The following is a 24,721-nucleotide window of genomic DNA, read 5'->3' on the forward strand; positions in this document are numbered from 1 at the left end:
AACCTGGGAGGCGGAGGTTGCAGTGAGCTGAGATTGTGCCACTGCACTCCAGCCTGGGCAACAAGAGTGAAACTCCGTCTCAAAAAATAATAATAATATATACCTAGATGTTTTCACATCAATATATATTGCGATATATCGTTCTTTTTAATGGCTACATAGTATTTCATTGTATGACAACACCATTGATTCATTCTACACTTATTGAGAGGCTACTCTATAACAGGTACCAGGCTGGGTATTGAAGGAATGAAGAACTTAAAATAGAAATTGACAGAGGGGCCAGGCTCAGTGGCTCATGTCTGTAATCCCAGCACTTTGGGATGCCAAGGCGGGAGGATTACCTGAGGTCAAGAGTTGGAGACCAGCCTGGCCAACATGGTGAAACCCCGTCTCCACTAAAAATACAAAATTAGCCAGATGTGATGGCACACACCAGTAGTCCCAGCTACTCAGGAGGCTGAGACAGGAGAATTGCTTGAACCTGGGAGGCGGAGGCTGCAGTGCAGTGAGCCGAGATCACACCACTGCACTCCAGTGAGACAGAGAGACACTTATCTCAAAAAAAAAAAAAAAAAGAAAGAGTGTTTAGGGAAGGTCTTTTTAAGTAGTGACACTGAAGTTGGGGTCTAAAAGAATATGCTAGCCATGGGAGAAAATAACATTTTTGTCAGAGGGAACATATATATAGGGCCCTGAGATACAAAAGAGCTTGGTGTGCCTGAGGAATTGAGAAAGTATCAATGCAGTTGGAACTAGCAAATAAGAAGAAATGAAAGTTCAAGATGAGAGTGTAGATAACAATTCCCCTCCCCTCCCCCACCCTCCCCCCACATCCTGAAACGGAGTATTACTCTGTTGCCCAGGCTGGAATGCAGTGGCTTGATCTCGGCCCTGCAACCTCTGCCTCCTGGGTTCAAGCAATTCTCCAGCCTCAGCCTCCCGAGTAGCTGGGATTATAGGCGTGTGCCACTATGCCCAGCTAATTTTTGTGTTTTTAGTAGAGACAGGGTTTCACCATGTTGGTCAGGCTGGTCTCGAACTCCTGACCTCGTGATTTGCTTGCCCTGGCCAACCAAAGTGCTGGCATTACAGGCATGAGCCACCGCACCCGGCCTTTTTTTGGAAGATCAGTTTTGGACATGTTGAGTTTGAAGTGCTTACAAGATATCCATGTTGAGATTTATAGTGGGCAATGTCTTTTGCAGGTGAAGCTTCAGCAGAGTGGTTGCAATGGAATGTGGGTAAGAGTGCTTTAACCTTTGAGTAAAAATCATGTTTCCTTTGGAAGTTACTGCTGAAGATCATTAACTAGTGGCCAGGTGCGGTGGCTCACACCTGTAATCCCTGCACATTTGGGAGGCTGAGGTGGACGGATCACCTGAGGTCGGGAGTTCGAGACCAGCCTGACCAACATGGAGAAACCCCATCTTTACTAAAAATACAAAATTGGCTGAGTGTGGTGGTGCATGCCTGTAATCCCAGCTACTCGGGAGGCTGAGGCAGGAGACTCGCTTGAACCTGGGAGGCGGAGGTTGCAGTGAGCTGAGATTTCACTCCATTGTGAGCCATTGCACTCATGGGCCATTGCACTCCAGCCTGGCTAACAAGAGCGAAACTCCATCTCAAAAAACAAACAAACGAAAAAACAAAAAACGAAAGAAGAGAGAGGAATCAGTGAGACTCATTAGGAGACTACTTCAATAGATCAAGGGACAGTCTATAATGGTTTTGACAAGTATGGTGTAGCAGACGTGAATGAGTGGAAGGAATCTAAGAGTATTGTGGAGATAAAGGTAACAGTTTTTGTTGGTGGATTAGATATGGAAGATGTGGGAAAGAGAAAAATCCTGAATAACTCCTGGCTTTTGCAATTTGGTGAATATTGATAAAATATTTACGGAGATGTGAAAGACTAGAGAAGGAAAAGATTTGGGGGTTTGAAAGATAAACAGGACTTCTCCTTTGGCTAGGTGTAATTTGAGAGGTTTTTTGACCACCCAGGTACAACTAAGACAGGCTATAGATAGATGATTCTAATCGCTTCTTAGCCTTTTGGCCAAGATCAAGTGATATATAATTCTGGAAGTCAGGGGAAAAGCCATCAGTGGAAAAGTTAACTAACTTTCAAGACAGCCCATTATATTTTGGATAGCTCTAGTTATCAGAAAGTTCTTGCTGTTACACTAAGGTAACTATAAATGTTATATAGATTTGATGCCCATTTCCATTTGGGGTTCCTGAAAAGTACACACTTTTCTAAGCACATTAAATATTGGAAGATAGTTATCACATTCTCTCCCAACATCTTCTATTTTCTGAGCTAAACAAACAATTCTAGTTTCTCCAGCTGTCCTTCATGACCTGTTTCCAGACATGTTATCATCCTGGTTGGTCATATGCCATATAAGGTAGGATGCCAAGGACTAACGTGACCAGAATAATCATACACAAAATGGAGGACTATCATCCCTCGGATTTGCCATTCTTTCAGAAATATGTTTGCCTTTTACAGTTTATCTGTTTTCTTTTTCTTTTTTGGAGACAGCATCTTGCTCTGTCACCCAGGCTTCAGTGCAGTGGTGAGATCTTGGCTCACTGCAACCTCCGTCTCCTGGGTTCAAGAGATTCTCCTGCCTCAGCCTCCAAAGTAGCTGGGACTACAGGCGTGCCACCATGCCTGGCTAACTTTTTTTTTTTTTTTGAAATGGAGTCTCTCTGTTGCCCTGGCTGGAATGCAATGGCACGATCTGGGCTCACTGCAACCTCCACCTCCCAGGTTCAAGCGATTCTCCTGCCTCAGCCTCCTGAATAGCTGGGATTACAGGCGCGTGCCACCATACCTGGCTAATATTTGTAATTTCAGGAGAGATGAGGTTTCACCATGTTGGTCAGGCTGGTCTCGAACTCCTAACCTCATGGTCCGCCCACCTCGGCCTCCCAAAGTGCTGGGATTACAGGCATGAGCCACCGTGCCCGGCCCTGTTTTCTTTCTTATTGTCATTAGCGTGTCAGTGTTCCTGTCTCTTCTTATTTTCATCTAATCCATTGTTGGATTTGGAAATCAAATAACCAGTTGAAGCTATCAGATGTTAACATTTTGCTTTGTGTGTTTGGGATATTTTGTAATAATTTAAAAGGAGAGAGAGAGTAAGTGCTTCCTGAGGAGACCAAAGCCTTTCTATGAGTTATGCTTTGAATTTTAGCGAGAAAACCTTTCTTTTTTCTTTGCTTCGTCTAGACTATATACAAAATAAATGAGTTTCCCAAACAGTTGAGTGTCAGATGGGTGAGGTATTTCAGCCTTTTGCAGAGGATCTCATTGGAGATTTTCTGAGCTGTCTTGCTGAAATCAAGGTGCATGGTGTCTGAGGCAATGGTTCTCAAACAGCGGTGATTTGCTCCCAGTGGACATCTGGCAATGTCTAGAGATATTTTTGTCGTCATGATTGTAGGAAAGGGATTACATGCTTCTAGTGGGGAGAGGCCAGGGATTCTGCTAAACATTCCACAATGCATGGGACAAGCCTCTGTGACAAGTAATTGTCTGGCCCCAAATGTCAGTAATACCTATGTTTAGGACTATGGTATTTCTCTGAATTTATTAACTTTATGGGAAAAAGTTAGATAAGTTTTAAACTTAATGAAATAATTCCACTTCCACTGCTCTCTTCTTTTAGTACATACAAATCATCTCTGAATAATCTTTCTAGACTTTAGTGGGACAAAAATGAAGCGCTGCTTTTTTCCACTTTTGTAAAATGGAAAAGTTTACATTTTTCTGTCACCATTCTCAATCTCCATAATTTTTAAAATATTAACAGTGCCTAGTGATTAAATTTGGACACTATGTTCATATACTGTTATTTAAAGAAAAATTATACTCTCGCCATATCCCATTTTCCTTTCTGGCCTTTTGTTTCTCTTCCCCATGTTTATTCATTTGTTGCAGTTGTAAGGTTTTTCTTGAGGAGGTAAGTAATCCTGCTTTTCTTCTGTCATCTCTAAAAACTACGTAATACAATACAACTTAAACTAGAAGCTCTGTTCTTATCTTTTAAGAACCCTAGTGAGGCCGGGCACGGTGGCTCAAGCCTGTAATCCCAGCACTTTGGGAGGCCGAGACGGGCGGATCACGAGGTCAGAAGATCGAGACCATCCTGGCTAACACGGTGAAACCCCGTCTCTACTAAAAAATACAAAAAACTAGCCAGGCGAGGTGGCGGGCGCCTGTAGTCCCAGCTACTCAGGAGGCTGAGGCAGGAGAATGGCGTAGACCCGGGAGGCGGAGCTTGCAGTGAGCTGAGATCCGGCCACTGCACTCCAGCCCAGGTGACACAGCGAGACTCCTTCTCAAAAATAAAAAAAATAAAAATAATAAAAATAAAGAACCCTAGTGAGACATGTAGCTATTTTGGAATGAGGCTATACTAATCATATTGACTGGTTACTTATTAGTGAGAGAGATGGGGGCAGAAGTCACTGTCCTGTCACCAGGTAGATAAGAATGTGGGAGACAAAGAATGATGCTGTCCTCTGCACGTCCTCCATGTGGGGACACTGGAATCTTTTCCTGGGGCTGTGGCATTTCTTTTGTATTGACTGCAGCTGTCAGGATCAAAGAAGAACTGATGAGACAAAAGTAAATAGCTTCATTCTCAGGCTACCTGAGAGGAGTAAGGTCTGATGGAGATTAAAAGATGAAAGGAGAGAAAAATTCTTTCTCAGCCATACCCAGATACAACTAAGTCACTCTTTTCACATGCTTCTGATTTTTCAAATTCTATGTTACCACTTAGAATCTAGTGGCAAAAATGATCTTTTCCTAATGCTTTTTTACTTATTACGTTTTTATTATTTTTTAAGATAGAGAACAGTAATGTTTCCTGATCTCAATGCTTTTATATTTAGAGCTAGAGATTTATTTAATCAGCTAGTCATTTATTAAATTTTATATTGACTGTATCTGTATGTTCCAGACCCAAACATGAACCAAGGAAAAGCAAAATGTTTGGCTAGGGTGGACAGGTACAAGGATGCTTAGGTAAGAGAGACTGGAAAAGAGGATGGAATAGACATAGGAGCATTAAGTTGGTGGCTACCTGGGGCAAATGGAAAAAAGAAAAAAAAGAACAAGAAAGGGAATTGTTTAAAAAAAAAAAGACAAGCTGAGATACAAATATTGAAGAGCTGGAAGGAGAACAGTCAAGACATAAGGGTTGTGTCTAAGGGAAGTATTTCTAGGTTTTGGCTGTCCTAGGGAGGTTCCTTTCTGTGCATGTCAGAAGATGACAGGCAAGAAAGGAAAGTGGGAACTAATAAGGAAGTGAAGGTAACCCCTTTATAACCTCCCACTGGTTCATTCCTTGGAGATAGAAATGACTCAGGGAGGCAGATGAGGAAAAATAAACACTGCCTTGAAACTCTCTATGTTTAGCTAGATTCTATCTGCAGCTTCTTGAATCCAGGAGGCAGAGGTTGGAGTGAGCCAAGATCACGCCATTACACTCCAGCCTGGGTGACGGAGCGAGACTCCCTTTCAAAAAAAAAAATTATGAATATTCACATTGTAACCACCAGGTCTTTCTTTTGATATACTATAGTTTTTTCACTAAGATTAGTTCTGGACACCATACTTTAAGTGGTACATGAAATACACTTGGAATGGCCTTTAAAAAAGACAAATAAAGAAAAAAAACAACTTGAAATGATATTATCCACCATCATTTAGGACCAGAATGTTAGATAAAAGACTTAATAAGGATAAATATATATATATATATATATATATATATATATATATATATTTTTTTTTTTTTACCAATAATGGGATTTGTTTCATGTAGGGAAGGGTTACCGAGTGAGTTAAAGCAATGGAACAATTCTGCTCAGAGATCTTTAAACTATATACTCATATATCTGTTAATAAATTGGTTAGATCAGTTTTCCCTCCAACTTTAGCTTCCTTTTTCCACTGTTTCCTTTGACCTCCACCTGGAGAGCCTGTTAGACACAAATTCCTGAGCTCTGCTCTCAGTAATTCTAATTCTGGAGGTCTGAGGGGATACAAGGGGCTTGACTTTGCATTTCTATTTCTTCTTTTTCTTTCTTTTCTTTCTCTCTTTCTCCCTTCCTTCCTTCCTTCCTTTTTTTTTTTTTTTTTTTGAGACAGAGTCTTGCTCTGTCACCCAGGCTGGAGTGCAGTGCGCGATATTGGCTCACTGCAAGCTCCGCCTCCTGGGTTCACGCCATTCTCCTGCCTCAGCCTCCCGAGTAGCTGGGACTACAGGCGCCCGCCACTGCGCCTGGCTAATTTTTTGTATTTTTAGTAGAGACGGGGTTTCACTGTGTTAGCCAGGATGGTCTCGATTTCCTGACCTTGTGATCCGCCCGTCTTGGCCTCCCAAAGTGCTGGGATTACAGGCGTGAGCCACCACGCCCGGCCCGCCCTCTCTCTCTCTCTCTCTCTCTTTCTTGCGCTCTCTCTCTCTCTTTCTTTCTTTCTTGACAAGGTCTGCCTTTGTCACCCTGGCTGGAGTGCAGTGGCACCATCTCGGCTCTCTGCAGCCTCGACCTCCCAGGCTCAAGCTATTCTTCTGCCTTAGCTTCCTGGGTAGCTGAGTTTACAGGCGTGCACCACCACGCCCAGCTAATTATTTTTAGTAGAGATGGGGTTTTGCCAGGTTGCCCAGACTGGTCTCAAACTCCTGAGATCAGGAGATCCGCCCGCCTTGGCATCCCAAAGTGCTGGGATTACCCGCCCGCCTCATCCTCCCAAAGTGCTGGGATTACAGGCGTGAGCCACCGCGAGTGGCCAGAAAATGCAGTTTCTAATCATAATTCACAACTTATTAATATTCTGACCTTAAATTGGTCATTTAAATTATCTTTCAGTTTTTATACCCATAAAATGGTGATAAGATTAACTACTTTACTTCCCACAAAAGTTTTGAGGATCAATTGAAATAATGTATAAAAACATTATTAAAATACCATATGCATATTAAGACAAAGATGTAGCTCACTTGTTTTTGCTTAGAATTTGCGACTTATAGCCGGGTGTGGTGGCTCACACCTGTAATCCCAGCACTTTGGGAGGTTGAGGCGGGTGGATCAACTGAGGGTCAGGGGTTTGAGACCAGCCTGGCCAATATGGTGAAACCCCCTCATTACTAAAAATGTAAAAATTAGCTGGGCGTGGTGGCATGCGCCTGTAATCCCAGCTACTTGGGAGGCTGAGGCACGAAAATTTCTTGAACCTGGGAGGTGGAGGCTGCAATGAGCTGAGACTGTGCCACTGAACTCCAGCCTGGGCGACAGAGTGAGACCCTGTCTTAAAATAAATAAATAAATAAATAAGGAATTTATTATTTACTGCCAAAAAAAAAAAAAAAAACAGCAGCCCAGCAATCTCATTCCTAAGTATACACCCGAGAGAAAAGAATTCATACATTGAGCAAATATCAGGAATGTTTATAATAGCTCGAACTAGAAACAGTGATGCGTACATCAGTGGGAGAATAGATAAATAGATGTTGGCATAGCCAGAAGTGGAATACTACTCAGCGGTAAGAAGGAATGAACTGCCAATACCACCACATAGTACTCATAGACACTGCGCTCAGTGAAAAAAACATCTGAGCACAAAAGAGTACATACTCTGGCCGGGCGCAGTGGCTCAAGCCTGTAATCCCAGCACTTTGGGAGGCCCAGACGGGCGGATCACGAGGTCAGGAGATCGAGACCATCCTGGCTAACACGGTGAAACCCTGTCTCTACTAAAAAAAAAAAATACAAAAAACTAGCCGGGTGAGGTGGCGGGCGCCTGTAGTCCCAGCTACTTGGGAGGCTGAGGCAGGAGAATGGCCTAAACCCGGGAGGCGGAGCTTGCAGTGAGCTGAGATCCAGCCACTGCACTCCAGCCTGGGCGACAGAGCCAGACTCCGTCTCAAAAAAAAAAAAAAAAAAGAGTACATACTCTATGGTTCCATTTAAAGGTCAAGAACAATAAAACTCATTGATGATGGCAGAAGTAAAAATAGTGGTTTCTTCTGGAGAGGGAGGCTATAGACTGGAACCAGCACAAAGAAACTTTTTGAGGAGCAAGAAATGTTAAAGAATCTAGATCTTGATCCGGGTAATGGTTGTACCTGTGAATACAGATGTAAATATTCACCCAACTGTAAACTCCAGATTAGTGCATTTTTATCTGCTTTATTGTATGTGTACTTCAGTAAAGAAGAAAAAATAAAGGAGAAGACATAAATAAAGAAGGGAAGAACTCACCCTCAATTCTGTCACTACTAGAAGACAATTTTTTTCTTGAAATGTTTCCATTCTAACCGCCCCAGCGCTATTAAAGACGTTCAGTTTTGTAACTGGAACATCTGATGAGCATCTGATGAGTAGATCCAGAGGTTAGCCCCTCATGTAGAGCTGATGATGATATTTCAGCTTCTAGACGTCAGCAAGATGACAGTAAAGGGAAGTGGAAACCGTGGCTCACTGGTTCAGGAAGAGGGCCAGGTTTACAATATTGCCGCAAATCTGCTGGGGGTTTTTTGTTTTTGTTTTTGTGTTTTTATGTTGCCGTTTCTTTCTTCCTTTTCATCTTTGGGTCCGTATGCCTACTTCTCTTGGATTGATTTTCCGCTCTACCCCACGACACAACATACTCTGGGGAGGAGGGAGGTCTTCACATTTTCTTCCACTCTCCTACTTTCCCATCTTTTCTCATGTGTCTCAGTAAATTCAATGGTATGTGCTACCATTTTCTTTTATGAGTCTATTCCAGGGACTCACATCCTGTCCCCTGCCCAAGGAGCCTTCCAGTAGCCTTTACAGCTGCATTCTCAGGCTTTTGTCCACTCTTTTTGAAACAGTGCCTGTGACATTCCCACTCATTACAGCATGCCCCTCCCATGCCTCCAGGAAATTCTCCCTGTTTTCCCGCAGGCTTTCTTTTTTTTATTTTTATTTTTTTTGAGACGGAGTCTCGCTCTGGCGCCCAGGCTGGAGTACAGTGGCCAGATCTCAGCTCACTGCAAGCTCCGCCTGCCGGGGTTTACGCCATTCTCCTGCCTCAGCCTCCTGAGTATCCTGCCTCAGCCTCCTGAGTAGCTGGGACTACAGGTGCCCGCCACCTCGCCCAGCTAATTTTTTGTATTTTTTAGTAGAGACGGGGTTTCACCGTGTCAGCCAGGATGGTCTCAATCTCCTGACCTCGTGATCCGCCCGTCTGGGCCTCCCAAAGTGCTGGGATTACAGGCTTGAGCCACCGCGCCCGGCCTCCCACAGGCTTTCTACTCAGCAGCTATTGTGAGTCTAATGTGCTTCATTCACCCTCAGCCTTCCTCAGGAAGACATAAAAAAGGGTAAAAAGAACATTTATTTCTCAGGAAGGATTGGTCAGCTGAGTTGTCTGCGGGTCTAAAAAGATGAGGGGTTAACTCAAAGCATAAATGCCTGAGGGGATGGATACCCCATTCTCCATGATGTGATTATTTTACATTGCATGCCTATATTAAAACATGTATGTGGCCGGGTGCTGTGGCTCACACCTGTAATCCCAGCGCTTTGGGAGGCCGAAGGGGGCGGATCACTTGATGTTGGGAGTTCAAGACCAGCCTGACCAACATACAGAAACCCCGTCTCTACTAAAAATGTAAAATTAGCCGGATGTGGTGGCACATGCCTGTAATCCCAGCTACTCGGGAGTCTGAGGCAGGAGAATCGCTTGAACCCGGGAGGCGGAGGTTGCAGTGAGCTGATATTGCACTATTGCACTCCAGCCTGGACAACAAGAGCGAAACTCCATCTCAAAAAAAAAAAAGAAAAGAAAAAGAGTTAATGAAGAATAGATGTGAGTCAGCTGAGCACTTCAGTCATCGTGTTCCTGTTTTCCTGTGAGTGGGGGAAGGGGGGTGGTATCCTGCTGATACTGTTCCACTAATAGCTACACAGAGAAAGAAGGACATTTATAGCTTTAGAGCACTGCTAGAGAAAACTTAAGGAATTCAAAGAACTGTCTTCACTTCATGCAAGCAATTATCTGTGTTGCCTATATATTGGCACTTATATATGAAGATGATTTTTATTGCTTCCGGCCTTTTGGCTAAGATCAAGTGAAGATGACTTTTAAAACCCTTGTCTGTGGTCCCTCAATCACCCTCCTTGGTACTTATGCGAATGAGTTGAAATCCTGCATCCACAAGAAAACCTGTAAATGATTGTTTAGAGCAGTTTTTTCATAGTTGCTAAAACTTACCAAGATGTCCTTCAGTAAGTGAATGGATAAACTGTGGTGCATCTATATAATGGAATATTATCCAGTGATAAAAAGAAATGAGCCACAAAAAGACATGCAGGAACCTTCAATGAATATCACTAAGTGAAATAAGTCAATCTGAAAAGGCTACATAATGTATGATTCCAACTGTATGACATTCTGGAAAAGATAAAACTATGTAAAAACAACAAAAAGATCAGTGATTGCCAGGGGTTGGAGGAGTAGGGAAGAGAAGTGGAACATGGGATTTTTTTTTCTTTTTTTTTTTGAGACAGAGTTTCGCTCTTGTTGCCCAGGCTGGAGTGCAATGGTACAATCTCGGCTCACTGCAACCTCCACCTCCCCGGTTCAGTCAATTCCCCTGCCTCAGCCTCCCAAGTAATTGGGATTACAGGCATGCGCCACTACGCTCGGCTAATTTTATATTTTTAGTAGAGATGGGGTTTCACCATGTTGGTTGGGCTGGTCTCAAACTCCTGACCTCGTGATCCGCCCACCTCAGCCTCCCAAAGTGCTGGGATTACAGGCGTGAACCAGTGTCCCCAGCCTGGAACATGGGATTTTTAGAGCAATAAAGCTGTTCTGTATGATATCATACATTTATCAGACCCATAGAATATACAACACAAATAATGAACTTGAATATAAACTATGGACTTTTTGTAATAATAATATATCAATATTAGCCCATCAATTATTAACATGACAGATGTGGCTCGGCGAGGTAAGCCTAGCACTTTGGAAGGCTAAGTCAGGCAGATTATCTAAGGTCAGGAGTTCAACATCGGCCTGGCCAACATGGTGAAACCCCATCTCTACTAAAAATATAAAAATTAGCCAGGCGTGGTGATGGGTGCCTGTAATCCCAGCTGCTCGGGAGCCTAAGGCAGGAGAATCGCTTAAACCTGGGAGGTGGAGGTTGCAGTGAGCCAAGATCACAGCACTGAACTCCAGCCTGGGTGACAGAGTGCAAGAAAATAATAATAATAAATAATAATAATATAAGAGATGTATCACACTGATGCAAACGTTAGTATTAGGGGTGTTAAGGGAGCACATGGGAACTCTGTGTACTTTCTGCTCAGTTTTTCTGTAAACCTAAAACTGCCCACCCCCAATAAATCCTATTACTTAAAAAACAAAGCAAAACATTTGTTTATATGTCTCTCTCCATCCGCTTCAGCACCATGAGAATTTAAAGGTAGAAACATGTTTTTTTCTTTGTATTCCTGGCATCTAGGGATTACAGAGAAAGGGAACACTCTATTTTTAGTGCATATCCTAACAATATCTCAGACTAGTGCATCTAAAATAGAAGTCTTGAGCTGGGCGCAGTGGCTCAAGCCTGTAATCCCAGCACTTTGGGAGGCTGAGGCGAGCGGATCATGAGGTCAGGAGATCGAGACCACACTGGCTAACACAGTGAAACCTTGTCTCTACTAAAAATACAAAAAAATTAGCTGGGCATAGTGGCGGGCACCTGTAGTCCCAGCTACTCAGGAGGCTGAGGTAGGAGAATGGCATGAACCCAGGAGGAGGAGCTTGCAGTGAGCCGAGATAGCGCCACTGCACTCCAGGTTGGGTGACAGTGCAAGACTCCATCTCAAAAAATAAATAAAAAATAATAAAAAATAAATAAAATAGAAGTCTTGATTTGATCCTCAAGTCTCTGTCTGCTTTCCTGACTGAGGTAAATGGCAACTCCAGTTCTCCAGTTGCTCCAGCCAAAACCTTTAGGATCATTCTTGACTCCTTTTTTTCTCTTGTGCCCAACATCTAGACCACCAGTAGGTTGCACCTGGAAAACATATTTCAAATCCATCGGCAACCCACTCTATGCTCCTACCCCTACCCTCTAAGTCTGTTCATGCTGCTATAACAAAACAAAACAACACAGGCCGGGCGCAGTGCCTCATGCCTGTAATCCCAGCACCTTGGGAGGCCCAGGTGGTTGGATCACCTGAGGTTAGGAGTTTGAGACCAGCCTGACCAAAATGGTGAAACCCTGTCTCTACTAAAAATACAAAAATTAGCCGGGTGTAGGTGTGGTGGCGGGTGCCTGTAATCCCAGTTGATCTGGAGCGGGAGGCAGGAGAATCGCTTGAACCCAGGAGGCGGAGGTTGCAGCGAGCCGAGATCGTGCCATTGCACTCCAGACTGGGCGACAAGAGCAATACTCTGTCTCAAAAAAAAAAAAAAAAAAAAAAAAAACATAGACTGATTAATCTATAAACAGTAGAAATGTATCTCTCACGATTCTGAATGCTGAGAAGTTCAAGATCGAGGTACCTGCAGGTTTAATGTTTGGTGAGGGCTGCTCTCTGCTTCTAAGATGGCGACTCTTGCCCCGTCCTCATTAGGTGAATGAATGCTGTGTCCTCACACGGTGGAAGGCAGAAGGGCAAAATCAAGGAGCAAACTCTCTGAAGCAACCCCATCTCACTTTTTTTTTTTTTTTTTTTTTTTTTTTGAGCCAGGGTCTGGCTCCGTCTTCCAGGCTGGAGTGCAGTGGCGTGATCACAACTCACTGCAGGCTTGACCTCCTGGGCTCAAGTCATCCTCCCACCTCCGCCACCCAAGTAGCTGGGACTACAAGTGCAAACCACCATGCCCCGCTAATTTTTTGTATATATATATATATTTTTTTGTAGAGACAGGGTCTCCTTGTGTTGCCCTCCTTGTGTGGTCCAAAAGGGGGAAATAAGAACTCCTGGACTCAAGCAATCCTCCCGCCTTGACCTCCCAAAGTGCTGGGATTACAGGCACGAGCCATCGAGCCTGGCCTCTGAAGCCCCTTCTATATGAGTATTAATCCCTCCATGGAGGCAGAGCCCTCATGACTCAGTCACTTCCCAAAAGGTCCTGCCTCTTAATATCGCCACAATTAGGATTAAGTTTCTGCATGAATTTCGGAGGGAACACACATTTAAACCACAGCACCCTCCTTCAGCATCTTCTCCATTCAACAGCACATACTTTTTAAAAACAAATCAACTCATGTCATGCTTCTGCTCAAAAAAACTAAAATGGTTTCATAGCTTCCTGGCTGTCTGTCACATTCGGAATATAATACAGAACGTTCATGACTGCTTACAATGTCCTGCACGAGCAGACTCCTAGCTGTCTTCAACACCATTTCTCCTGCCACTCTGCCCCTGCTTCACTCCACTCCTGCCAAATCTGCCTTTTGACACCCTGCCAAGCATGAGTCCTCCCTTTGGTGTCTGCCTTTGAAATGCCTTCTGTTTGAAATGCTGTTTTCAGATACTGCCAAGGTTGACTTCCTCAGGTTTCTGTTCAAGTATCATCTCTACTGAGAGAGGAACCCTAACCACTCTGTCTTAATCTTCCCCAGCCCCAACCCTTTATCACCTTACCTTGATATTTTATTCTTCAAAATGCCACCTTATTACTTGACATTATATATGTGTTGTCTGTTAAGGCTGCCATAACAAAATACCACAAACAGGTGGCTTAAACAACAGGAATTTGTTTTCTCATAGTTCTAGATGCTGGACATCCAAGATCAAGGTGCCAGCAGGGTTAGTTTCTCCTGAGACCTCTCCCCTTCGGTAGCAGATGGCTGTCTCAGTGTCCTCACATGGCCTTTTCTCTATTCACAGGCCTAATACCTCTTCCTCTTCTCATAAGGACACCTGTCCTATTGGACTAGAGCCCCACCCTAGTGACCTCATGTAACCTTAATTACCTCCTTAAAGGCCCATCTCCAAATACAGTTCCATTCTAAGTTACTAGGGGTTAGGGCTTTCATAAAACAATGTAAATGGCATTTCAGGACACACACAAAAAGCTAGTAACTGCTCTAAAACTTTGCTTGCATCTGTTATAATCCTCATAAAGAACAACTTTTGTTAAAGCAACTTTTTAATCTTCCTTTATTAGGTTAGTGGAGGCAGAGTTCACTTTGAATTTGAAAACACTGTAGAAAATAAGTCCTCAGGATTAAGAAGGAAAACATTTGAGAAATGTTGATTTTCCTGTCTAAACTGGGTTTAAATCATCCATCCATCACTCCTGTTGATGCTAAAGGGCCTAATCCCAGCTCTCAGGCCCGTCCCACTTTCAGGAAGTGATTCCCTCCTCCTCCTTCTCCCTTCTTCAAAAATGAATCCATTCCACATCAGGGCTAGGTGAATTATCCTAAATCAAAATTTGAATCATGTCAATTTCCTACTCAAATATCTTCAGTGCTGGGATTATAGATGTGAGCCACTGTGCCCAGGTCAACACATTTTTTAGATTCTCAAGACTCAGTTGAATTCCAGTTGTAACCTTTAAAAATAATCCCAGCATTTGAGAGACTGTGGCAGGAGGATCACTTGAGGCCAGGAGTTGGAGACCAGCCTTGGGCAATACAGTGAGATCCCATCTCTACTTAAAAAAGAAAGAAAGAAAATGAAGGAAAATAAGAGAAGGGATGGAAAGTTATGAGACTAATGAAAAAAATAAGGCTCTCAAAGATAGTGAATGATGAGAGGAGAAAGAAGGGACTTTTACTAAAAGGGAAAAGATGTGACAGCATTGTACTGGCAGGGTCCTCCAGGGTAACGATGCTTAGTTGTGACTGAGACATCTGGGAGGCTGCAGGCAAGGTCAGTTCTCCCACTGAAGCTTCCAGCCTGCTATCTACCCTGTCTGACCTGAAAGGAGAGGAATTTAAGATAGGAAAGTTTGAAGGGATTGGTGGGGGGGTGGGAAAAGACATAGAAGATGGCTTCAGGTATACAAATTGAGCTGCCCCAAGGTGGCAATCTAAAATATTATCCACTTCCCCAGCTGAATTATTCCAGGCAAGGTGAAGATGACTGGTTCCCCCCACTAAGAAATGTCTCTTTTTTATTTTCACTTTTTTTGAGACGGAGTCTTGCTCTGTTGCCCAGGCTGCAGTGCAGTGGCATGGTCTCGGCTCACTGCAACCTCCGCCTCCCAGGTTCAAGCGATCCTCCTGCTTCAGCCCCTCCTAGTAGCTGGGATTACAGACACACACCATCATGCCCGGCTAATTTTTGTATCTTTAGTAGAGATGGGGTTTCACCATGTTCGCCAGGGTGGTCTCGAACTCCTGACTTCAGGTGATCCACCTGCCTCGGCCTCCCAAAGTGCTGGGATGACAGGCATGAGCCACCACGCCCAGCTAGAAATGTCTTATTTGTTAGGTTTGTAGTGAGCCAAGTGTTTTTCTTCCCCCATCCAGGGGTTAGGTTAGGGATAGCAGAATAGTATTTAATAAACCAGAAGACTCAAGTGGGAACAGGATGCAGTGGGTAGATCCAGTAGGTTACATGGCCCTGAGAGATAAGAGACTCAAAGAGCTGCCCAGCAGTGAAGACACAAACTACCACCACCGTCCCCCACCACCACCACTGGGCTTCTGTGGAGTCTGGGTACAGATCAGACTGCACTGTGTTTGTTTCCAAAATGATCAATTCTTAGTGATCCTACCCAGGGCTGTGTTGTCCTCTGCGCCCCCCCCCCCCCCCCCCCCAGTTCTTGAGTGGCATTCTGTGCCTACCTTTACCTGATGCAAGCTTTTAAATATTTCCAAATTGACCAACCCAGTTTCTCTTAACTTCTTCCTTCCCCAATTTTCTTTCTACTTTCACCAAGTTAACTTCACATTCTTATCTCCAGATAAGTTCTTTAGTATAATCTATTCCTTCGTCTTCCCCATTAATTACCTAAATCTCATGTGATGTTTGTCCTTTTCATACCACTCATAGGTCAGATTCTCCTAATACGGCTCCATAATTAATAAGAAACAGTCACCAATCACAAGTTTTAAGGACCGCTGTCTCCTCCCTGTCTTCCCTCCCTCCAGGTCACCCCAGCTCTGATCTTTGCCATCACAGTTGCTACAATCGGCTCTTTCCAGTTTGGCTACAACACTGGGGTCATCAATGCTCCTGAGATAGTGAGTACCAGGCCACAAGAATTAGAATCTGGAATAGGGAAGTTACTCCTTTAAGTAGAGTTTCAAGAAATCAGAATTCAAGGCCAGGCACGGTGGCACCTGCCTGGAGTCCCAGCTACTCCGGAGGCTGAGGCCTAAAGATCACTTGAGCCCAGGAGTTAAACACCATCCTGGACAACACAGTTAGTGAAGGTCCCTCCCCAAACTAGTGGATTTTAAGACAAACTTTGTATCTGTCCTGTCCAAGACTGAAGATGGAGACAATATTGGTGGGGAAAATTAGTGGGGTCATTTAATCCAAGCAAAAAGCTCATTTACTCCCTGAACCCTGGGCGGTGCTGTTCTTCCTCCCACTCTTTCACCCATAGTGATACACTTCCTGTATTATCCCTTAGGGGTTAGGTACAAAGAAGTTGGATTCGCTTAGCAGAGGGCCGGGGTGAACATCAGTGCTGCCACCTACTGGGATATTCAGGACAAATGAAAAATTACTATTCCAGGGAGAGTTAACATTAACTCCAATGTTACCTGCCTCTTCCATTCCCGTCTATTTATTCCCTTGATTCTCTAGGGAGGAAATAATCCCTAATACTTGTTTTGTTTGTTTGTTTTGAGACGCAGTCTCGCTCTGTCACCCAGGCCTGAGTGCAATGGCGCTATCTCGGCTCACCGCAAAACTCCGCCCCACAGGTTCAAGCGATTCTCCTACCTCAGCCTCCCGAACAGCTGGGATTACAGGCGCCTGCCACCACAACCCGCTAATTTTGTATTTTTAGTAGAGACGAGGTTTCACCATGTTGGTCAGGTTGGTCTCCAACGCCTGACCTCAGGTGATCCATCCGCCTCAGCCTCCCAAAGCACTGGGATTACAGGTGTGAGCCACTGCGCCCAGCATATTTGTATCTTTTGTTCTCATCCAACTGTAATAGTGTGTCCTCCCACCAACCCTTTTATTTTGCAGATCATAAAGGAATTTATCAAGAAAACTTTGACGGAGAAGGCAAATGCCCTTCCCTCTGAGGTGCTGCTCACGTCTCTCTGGTCCTTGTCTGTGGCCATATTCTCCGTCGGGGGTATGATCGGCTCCTTTTCCGTCGGACTCTTCGTCAACCGCTTTGGCAGGTATTGACTAGAAACTGGGCAAGGAAGTGGGCTCTACAGCTGCACTGAGGACAAGTGTGGAGAGTTAGGGCAGGGAGATGATGATGCCTTTGAATAAGAACACCTTGAATTCTAATCAAGGGAAACCTAGTCCAACTGGCCCCGAATATGACTGCCCTTGCGTGGAACTCTACTACCCTCCGTAGCTCCCGCCCAGCTGCGCAAGAGATGAACTGTGTGAGTGATTGGCCTTTGCAGTCCAGCTAGGGCTAGTTCAGAATTATTCCCTAGTAAGCTCAACTATGGGGTTTCCAGAAACATACTTAATTTACAAGGTCCAAAGTTGATTACTTTTCTAAAAAAAAAAAAAAAAAAAATTGGGGTCTCATATAAATGTTTTTGTTATCTTACACGGGATTGGTAGGAATTATCTTTAGTCTCTGGCAAATGTAGATAATGGCCAAAAAAAGAAAACTGAATCTTCTTTTTTTTTTTTTTTTTTTGAGATAGAGTCTCGTTCTTGTCACCTAGGCTGGAGTGCAATGGTGCAATCTTGGCTCACTGCAACCTCCGCCTCCCTGGTTCAAGTAATTCTCCTGCCTCAGCCTCCTGAGTAGCTGGAATTATGGGCACCCGCCACCACACTCGGCTAATTTTTGTATTTTTAGTAGAGATGGGTGTCACCATGTTGGCCAGGCTAGTCTCGAACTCCTGACCTCAGGTGATCCACCCACCTCAGCCTCCCAAAGTGCTAAGCTTACAGGCATGAGCCACCACACCTGGCTGAAAACTGAATCTTATTTTATACTAGCGTAGTAATCTATTTTAGAAGGTAGAATATATTTTCAGTTATGACTGACGAAGGAACTGTTTTAATTTGCCAATTAGATGTTCTAGAAATGGAGTGGTACTCACATTTAAAAACTGATAAGGCAACCTAATTTACTTGCTAATGTTCTTCCCCCTCTGCCCTCCCTCTGCCCAAGAAGCAGGGTCTTGCTCTGTCACCCAGGCTGGAGTGCAGTGGCCCAATCATAGCTCACGATAGCCTCAACCTCCCAGTCTCAAGCAATCCTCCCACCTCAGCTCCCTGAGTAGCTGGGACTACCCGTGGGCACCATCATGCCTGGCTCCCAACTAGAAATGTTCTAATAATAGAAAGTAAAAAAGGTCTGGGTGTGGTGGCTCATACCTGCAATCCCAACACTTTGGGAGGCCAAGGTGGGTGGCTCATGAGGTCAGGAGTTAAAGACCAGACTGGCCAAGATGGTGAAACCCCATCTCTATTAAAACGCAAAAAAAATTAGCCGGGCGTGGTGGCAGGTGCCTGTTATCCCAGCTACTCGGGAGCGTGGGGCACAGAATTGCTTGAACGTGGGAGTCAGAGGTTGCAGTGAGCCGAGATCACGCCACTGCACTCCAGCCTGGGCAACAGAGGGAGACTCTGTCTCAAAAAAAAAGAAAAGAAAAGAAAGAAAATGAAAAAGAAAAGTTAGACCAAAAAAGGAGTTGATATGAGCCTGGAGAAGAGCAGAATAATGAGGACAGAAGAGGAGAGGTTAGGAGCCGTTCACTTTGCTAATTCCACTTTGTCTTTGATTAACCTTACAGGCGCAATTCAATGCTGATTGTCAACCTGTTGGCTGTCGCTGGTGGCTGCCTTATGGGACTGTGTAAAATAGCTGAGTCGGTTGAAATGCTGATCTTGGGCCGCTTGGTTATTGGCCTCTTCTGTGGACTGTGCACAGGTTTTGTGCCTATGTACATTGGAGAGGTCTCGCCTACTGCCCTGCGGGGTGCCTTTGGCACTCTCAACCAGCTGGGCATTGTGATTGGAATTCTGGTGGCCCAGGTACTCTAGAACTTCTCATACTTAATGAGTGTTAGTTTCATGGGTCATTAAAAAAGTTAACATAGATAAAGCACTGAAGAATATCCGGCATATGTTCAATTATATATGGAAGTTTTAGATATTGTTACTATAACTCATACATAGTAGCTCAAGAAGCAGGTTGAGTAGAGAAAGGAAAAGAAACACAATTTCTTTTTTCCTTTTTTATTTATTTATTTATTTTTGAGACAGAGTCTCACTCTGTCCCCCAGGCTGGAGTGCAGTGGCACGATCTCAGTTCAACCTCTGCCTCCTGGGTTAGTTATTCTTATGCTTCAGCTTCCCGAGTAGCTGGGATTACAGGTGCCCACCACCACGTCCAGCTAATTTTTGTATTTTTAGTAGAGACAGAATTTCACCATGTTGGCCCAGCTGTTCTCAAACTCCTGACCTCAGGTGATCCACCCGCCTCGGCCTCCCAAAATGCTGGGTTATGGGCGTGAGCCACTGTGCCTGGCAATTTTTTTATTTTTTCCAATGGTAAAATAATGTATGATTTTCTGAACTTTTGTTTTATTTTGTTTTGGAGACGGAGTCTCACTCTGTCACCCAGTCTGGAGGGCAGTGGCACGATCTCGGCTCACTGCAACCTCCGCCTCCTGGGTTCAAGTAATTCTCTGCCTCAGCCTCCTGAGTAGCTGGGATTACAGGTGCCCACCATCATGCCTGGCTAATTTTTGTATTTTTAGTAGAGACGGGGTTTCACCATCTTGGCCAGGCTGGTCTTTAACTCCTGATCCACCTGACTCAGCCTTCCTGGAATTACAGGTGTCAGTTACTGCACCCAGCCAACTTGTTTTTTAATGAACTTGTGGCCTATGAAGTATGGGGTTTATAGCATTATCTTTGTGTGGTTTCTAGATCTTTGGTCTGGAATTCATCCTTGGGTCTGAAGAGCTATGGCCGGTGCTATTGGGCTTCACCATCCTTCCTGCTATCCTACAAAGTGCAACCCTTCCATGTTGCCCTGAAAGTCCCAGATTTTTGCTCATTAACAGAAAAGAAGAGGAGAAGGCTAAGTGGAGTGAGTGTCTTTCACTCTTTAGTATACGAAGTATATGGTTGTGGTTTGTTTTAAGGATGAGGGTGCTGGACCTATTTTCTGTCGTACCCTTTCCCTGACCATCAGAATCCAAGTGAAGACGGTTCTGATTACTCTTCCTTGTTTTTTCTCTTTTCGAGACAGAATCTCGCTCTGTTGCCCAGCCTGTGGTGCAATCTCAGCTCACTGCAACCTCCGCCTCCTGGATTCTAAGCAGTTCTCCTGTCTCAGCCTCCGGAGTAGGTGGGATTATAGGCGTGTGCTACCACCACCACGCCCAGCTAATTTTGTGCTTTTTTTTTTGGAGACGGAGTCTGCCTCTGTCGCCCAGGCTGGAGTGCAGTGGCACGCTCTCGGCTCACTGCAAGCTCTGCCTCCCAGGTTCACACCATTCTCCTGCCTCAGCCTCCTGAGTAGCGGGGATTACAGGCGCCCACCACCATGCTTGGCTAATTTTTTGTATTTTTAGTAGAGATGGAGTTTCACTGTGTTAGCCAGAATGGTCTCAATCTCCTGACTTCGTGATCCACCCGCCTTGGCCTCCCAAAGTGGTGGCATTACAGGCATGACCCACCGCCCCTGAGCAACTTTTTTTTTTTTTTTTTTTGAGACACAGTCTTGCTCTGTCACCCAGGCTGCAGTGCAGTGGTGCAATCTCTGCCTCCCAGGTTCAAGTGATTCTCCTGCCTTAGCCTCCCAAGTAGCTGGGACTACAGGTGCGTGTGCCATCACGCCAGCTAATTTTTTTTTTTTTTTTGAGACGGAGTCTCGCTCTGTCGCCCAAACTGGAGTGCAGTGGCCGGATCTCAGCTCACTGCAAGCTCCGCCTTTTCGGGTTCACGCCATTCTCCTGCCTCAGCCTCCCGAGTAGCTGGGACTACAGGCGCCCGCCACCTCGCCTGGCTAGTTTTTTGTATTTTTTTTAGTAGAGACGGGGTTTCACCAGGTTAGCCAGGATGGTCTCGATCTCCTGACCTTGTGATCCGCCCATCTCGGCCTCCCAAAGTGCTGGGATTACAGGCTTGAGCCACCGCGCGTGGCCTTGTTTTTTTTTGTATTTTTATTAGAGATGGGGTTTCACCATGTTGACCAGGCTGGTCTCGAACTCCTCACCTTGTGATTCACCTGCCTCGGCCTCCCAAAGTGATGGGATTACAGGTGTGAGCCACCATGCCTGGCCCATCTAATTTGTATTTTTATTAGAGATGGGGTTTCACCATGTTGGCCAGGCTGGTCTCGAACTCCTGACCTCAGGTGATCCACACGCCTCAGCCTCCCAAAGTGCTAGGATTACAGGCATGAGCCACCGCGCTGGGCTCTGATTACTCTTGAGTAAAATTTTCAGCCCCTAAAGAATAAGGTGAGCAGGCAGGTTCAGGAATGGATGCTATCGATCACCTCATCTCATGCAGCCCTTTCCTGGCTGCCTTACAGGAAGAATGAATTTGGGGCAGCACATTGTCTTTATCCTTTCCTCTTTCTTCTTTTCACCAGTCCTCCAGAGGTTGTGGGGCACCCAGGATGTATTTCAAGACATCCAGGAGATGAAAGATGAGAGTGCAAGGATGTCACAAGAAAAGCAAGTCACCGTGCTGGAGCTCTTTAGAGTGTCCAGCTACCGACAGCCCATCATCATTTCCATTGTGCTCCAGCTCTCTCAGCAGCTCTCTGGGATCAATGCTGTGAGTATGATACTTTAGGGTCAAAGGTGTCTTACAAAATTTCACTTAAAATGCCGGGCATGGTGGCAGTGTGCCTCTGCAGTCCCAGCTACTCAGGAGGCTGAGGCAGGAGAATCACTTGAACCCAGGAGGTGAAGATTGCAGTGAGCTGAGATTGTGCCACTGCACTCTAGCCTGGGTGACAGACTGAGAGTCTTCATCTAAAAAAAAAAAAAAAAAAAAAAAAAGACAAAAATTAGTTGAGCGTGGTGGTGCACTACTCGGGAGGCTGAGGCCAGACAATCACTTGGACCTGGGAGGTGAAGGTTGCAGTGAGTGGAGATTGCGCCATTGCACTCCAGCCAGAGCAACCAGAGCAGAACTCCTTCTAGAAAGAAGAAAAGAAAGACAGACAGAAAGAAAAGAAAGAAAAAAAGGCAGAAAGACAAAGAAAGGCAGAAAGAAAGAAAAGAAAGAAAAGAAAGAAAGAAAGGAAAGAAAGAGAAAGAAGGAAGGAAGGGAGGGAGGGAAGAAAGAGAAAAGAAAAAGAAAGAAAAGAAAGAAAGAAAGAAAGAAAGAGAAAAAGAAAAGAAGAAAGGAAGGAAAGGAAAGGAAGGAAAGGAAGGAAAGGAAGGAAAGAAAGGAAAGGAAGGAAGAAAGGAAAGAAAGAAAGGGAGCCTGGAAGGACACTGGCAACTTCAGACTGAGCTGACTTTACCAGTCTGTACAACTAGAATAGGCAATGATTGTTTAAAGAGCTAGCATTTGGCGGGTAACCCTTGTATTCCATGCAAATATCAGCTTCCTGCTATTGAGTGTGGGTTGCGGGAAGAGAGTACTCCTATGCCTTCTAGTGGATCGTGGATAAAATATGGATATGAAGAGCACCCTTGTGCTTCATCCCCTGAGGGTTTTCCATTAGTCTTTGATCAATGAGATTAAATCATTTTGTAACAAAGCATTTTGCAAAACTTACTATTTTGAGCATCAAAATGCTCAAAATTAGTAGAGACGGGGTTTCACCATCTTGGCCAGGGTGGTCTCCAACTCCTGATCCACCTGATCCAAGTTGGTTCTCGGCCTTTTCTCCTACCTAGCACACCAGGATATTTGTATTTGAAGTGGCAGTGCTTCTTGTGAGGGGTTAGAGACTGTTTTATCAGAATGTACAAGGAGCCAGGTGTGGTGGCTGCTACTCAGAGGTTGAGGTGGTAATATCACTTATGTCCAGGAGTCAAGCCTGGGCAATACAACATGACCCTGTCTTAAAAAAAAAAAAAAAAAAAAAAAAACTTGGGAGGAAATACACAGTAGTTAGAAAAAGCCTCCTAGGTGATTGGTGATTTTGATGAATCCCAGTCTCAAATTCCTCATTTGGAAATGATAATGTAGGCCACACGTGTTACTGGAGAAAAATGTGCTCCCGAGACCTTCCAGAGCAGCAGACTCGGCAGGTGAGGCAGCTACGTGCAAGCGTAGCCCTGAGAATGAGCACCTCTTTAAAGAATGTACCTTGCATTATTTCTGTGCCTATTACAAAAAAAAAGAAAGAAAGGAAAAAGAAAAAAAAGAAAAAAAAAGATTGTGCCTGAGGCAACTCCCTACCTGCCTCACGACAGTCCTAGCCCTGCAAAACAGGATTAGAAAAAAAATCACCTGTGGGAAATTACAGATGATCCATGAGCACTCTGAGGGATAGACTCCTCCCACTTCAGAGTATGGTATGTGCTTGCTTGCTCTTGCTTTCCCTCCCTCCCTCCCTTCTTTCTTTTCTTTCTTTGTTTTCTTTCTTTCTTTTTCTTTCTTTCTTTCTTTCTCTCTTTCTTTCTTTCTTTCTTGAGACGGACTCTCGCTCTGTCACCCAGGCTGGGGTGCAGTAGTGCAGTCTCGGCTCACTGCAACCTCTGCCTCCCTGGTTCAAGTGATTCTCCTGCCTCAGCCTCCCGATTAGCTGGGACTGCAGGCACGTGCTACCACGCCCGGCTAATTTTTTGTGTTTTTAGTAAAGGCAGGGTTTTACCGTGTTAGCCAAGATTGTCTCTATCTCCTGACTTTGTGATCTGCCTGCCTTGGCCTCCCAAAGTGCTGGGATTACAGGTGTGAGCCACCACACCTGGCTCTTTCTCTTTTTTTTGAGAGGTAGTCTTGCTCTGTCACCCAGGCTAGAGAGCAGTAGCGCAATCTCAGCTCATAGCAACCTCTACCTCCCGGGTTCAGGTGATTCTCCCGCCTCAGCCTCTCAAGTAGCTGGAATTACAGGCGGCCAACACCATTCACAGCTAATTTTGCGTTTTTAGTAGAGATGGGGTTTCACCATGTTGGCCAGTCTGGTCTTGAACTCCTGGCCTCAAGTGATCCACCCACCTCAGCCTCCCAAAGTGCTGGGATTACAGGCATGAACCACCACGCCCGGCCTGTACATTAATTATTGTTGGACTAAGGTGGCTCCCAATTTAGTCAATGAGCGGATTTTGCTCCACATATAATCATCACCTAAAGCTGGCTGCACCAGAATTATGGTGGATGGGGTTCCTGAGTCGGCTGAATGGAAAGTCTCTGTGTAAGAGGGCTGGAAATTGTCTGTAAAAAAATAAATCTGGGCCGGGGGCGGTGGCTCATGCCTGTAATCCCAGCACTTGGGAGGTAGAGATGGGCAGATCACCTGAGGTCAGGAGTTAGAGACCAGCCTGGCCAACATGGCAAAAGCCCGTCTCTACTAAAAATATAAACATTAGCTGGGCGTGGTGGTGCACACCATCTAAAAATCAATCAGTCAATCAATCTGATGCATAGCAGGCTTGGAAAT

At 44.8% G+C, this 24,721-nt stretch overlaps 1 protein-coding gene across 1 annotated transcript in view; it reads left to right on the forward strand.

The window, feature by feature from the left end:
* The window catches only part of LOC104681671 (solute carrier family 2, facilitated glucose transporter member 3-like), an 82,960-nt gene that overhangs the window by 48,287 nt on the left and 9,952 nt on the right, over positions 1 to 24,721 (forward strand). The window contains exons 2-6 of the mRNA XM_010388018.2: positions 16,128 to 16,220; positions 17,182 to 17,342; positions 18,933 to 19,173; positions 20,074 to 20,236; positions 21,749 to 21,936. Coding sequence (XP_010386320.2) covers positions 16,128 to 16,220; positions 17,182 to 17,342; positions 18,933 to 19,173; positions 20,074 to 20,236; positions 21,749 to 21,936 — 846 coding nt within the window. The remainder of the gene's footprint in view (positions 1 to 16,127; positions 16,221 to 17,181; positions 17,343 to 18,932; positions 19,174 to 20,073; positions 20,237 to 21,748; positions 21,937 to 24,721) is intronic.

Source organism: Rhinopithecus roxellana, chromosome 10, assembly GCF_007565055.1.
Source record: "Rhinopithecus roxellana isolate Shanxi Qingling chromosome 10, ASM756505v1, whole genome shotgun sequence".
Classification (NCBI taxonomy): Eukaryota; Metazoa; Chordata; class Mammalia; order Primates; family Cercopithecidae; genus Rhinopithecus; species Rhinopithecus roxellana.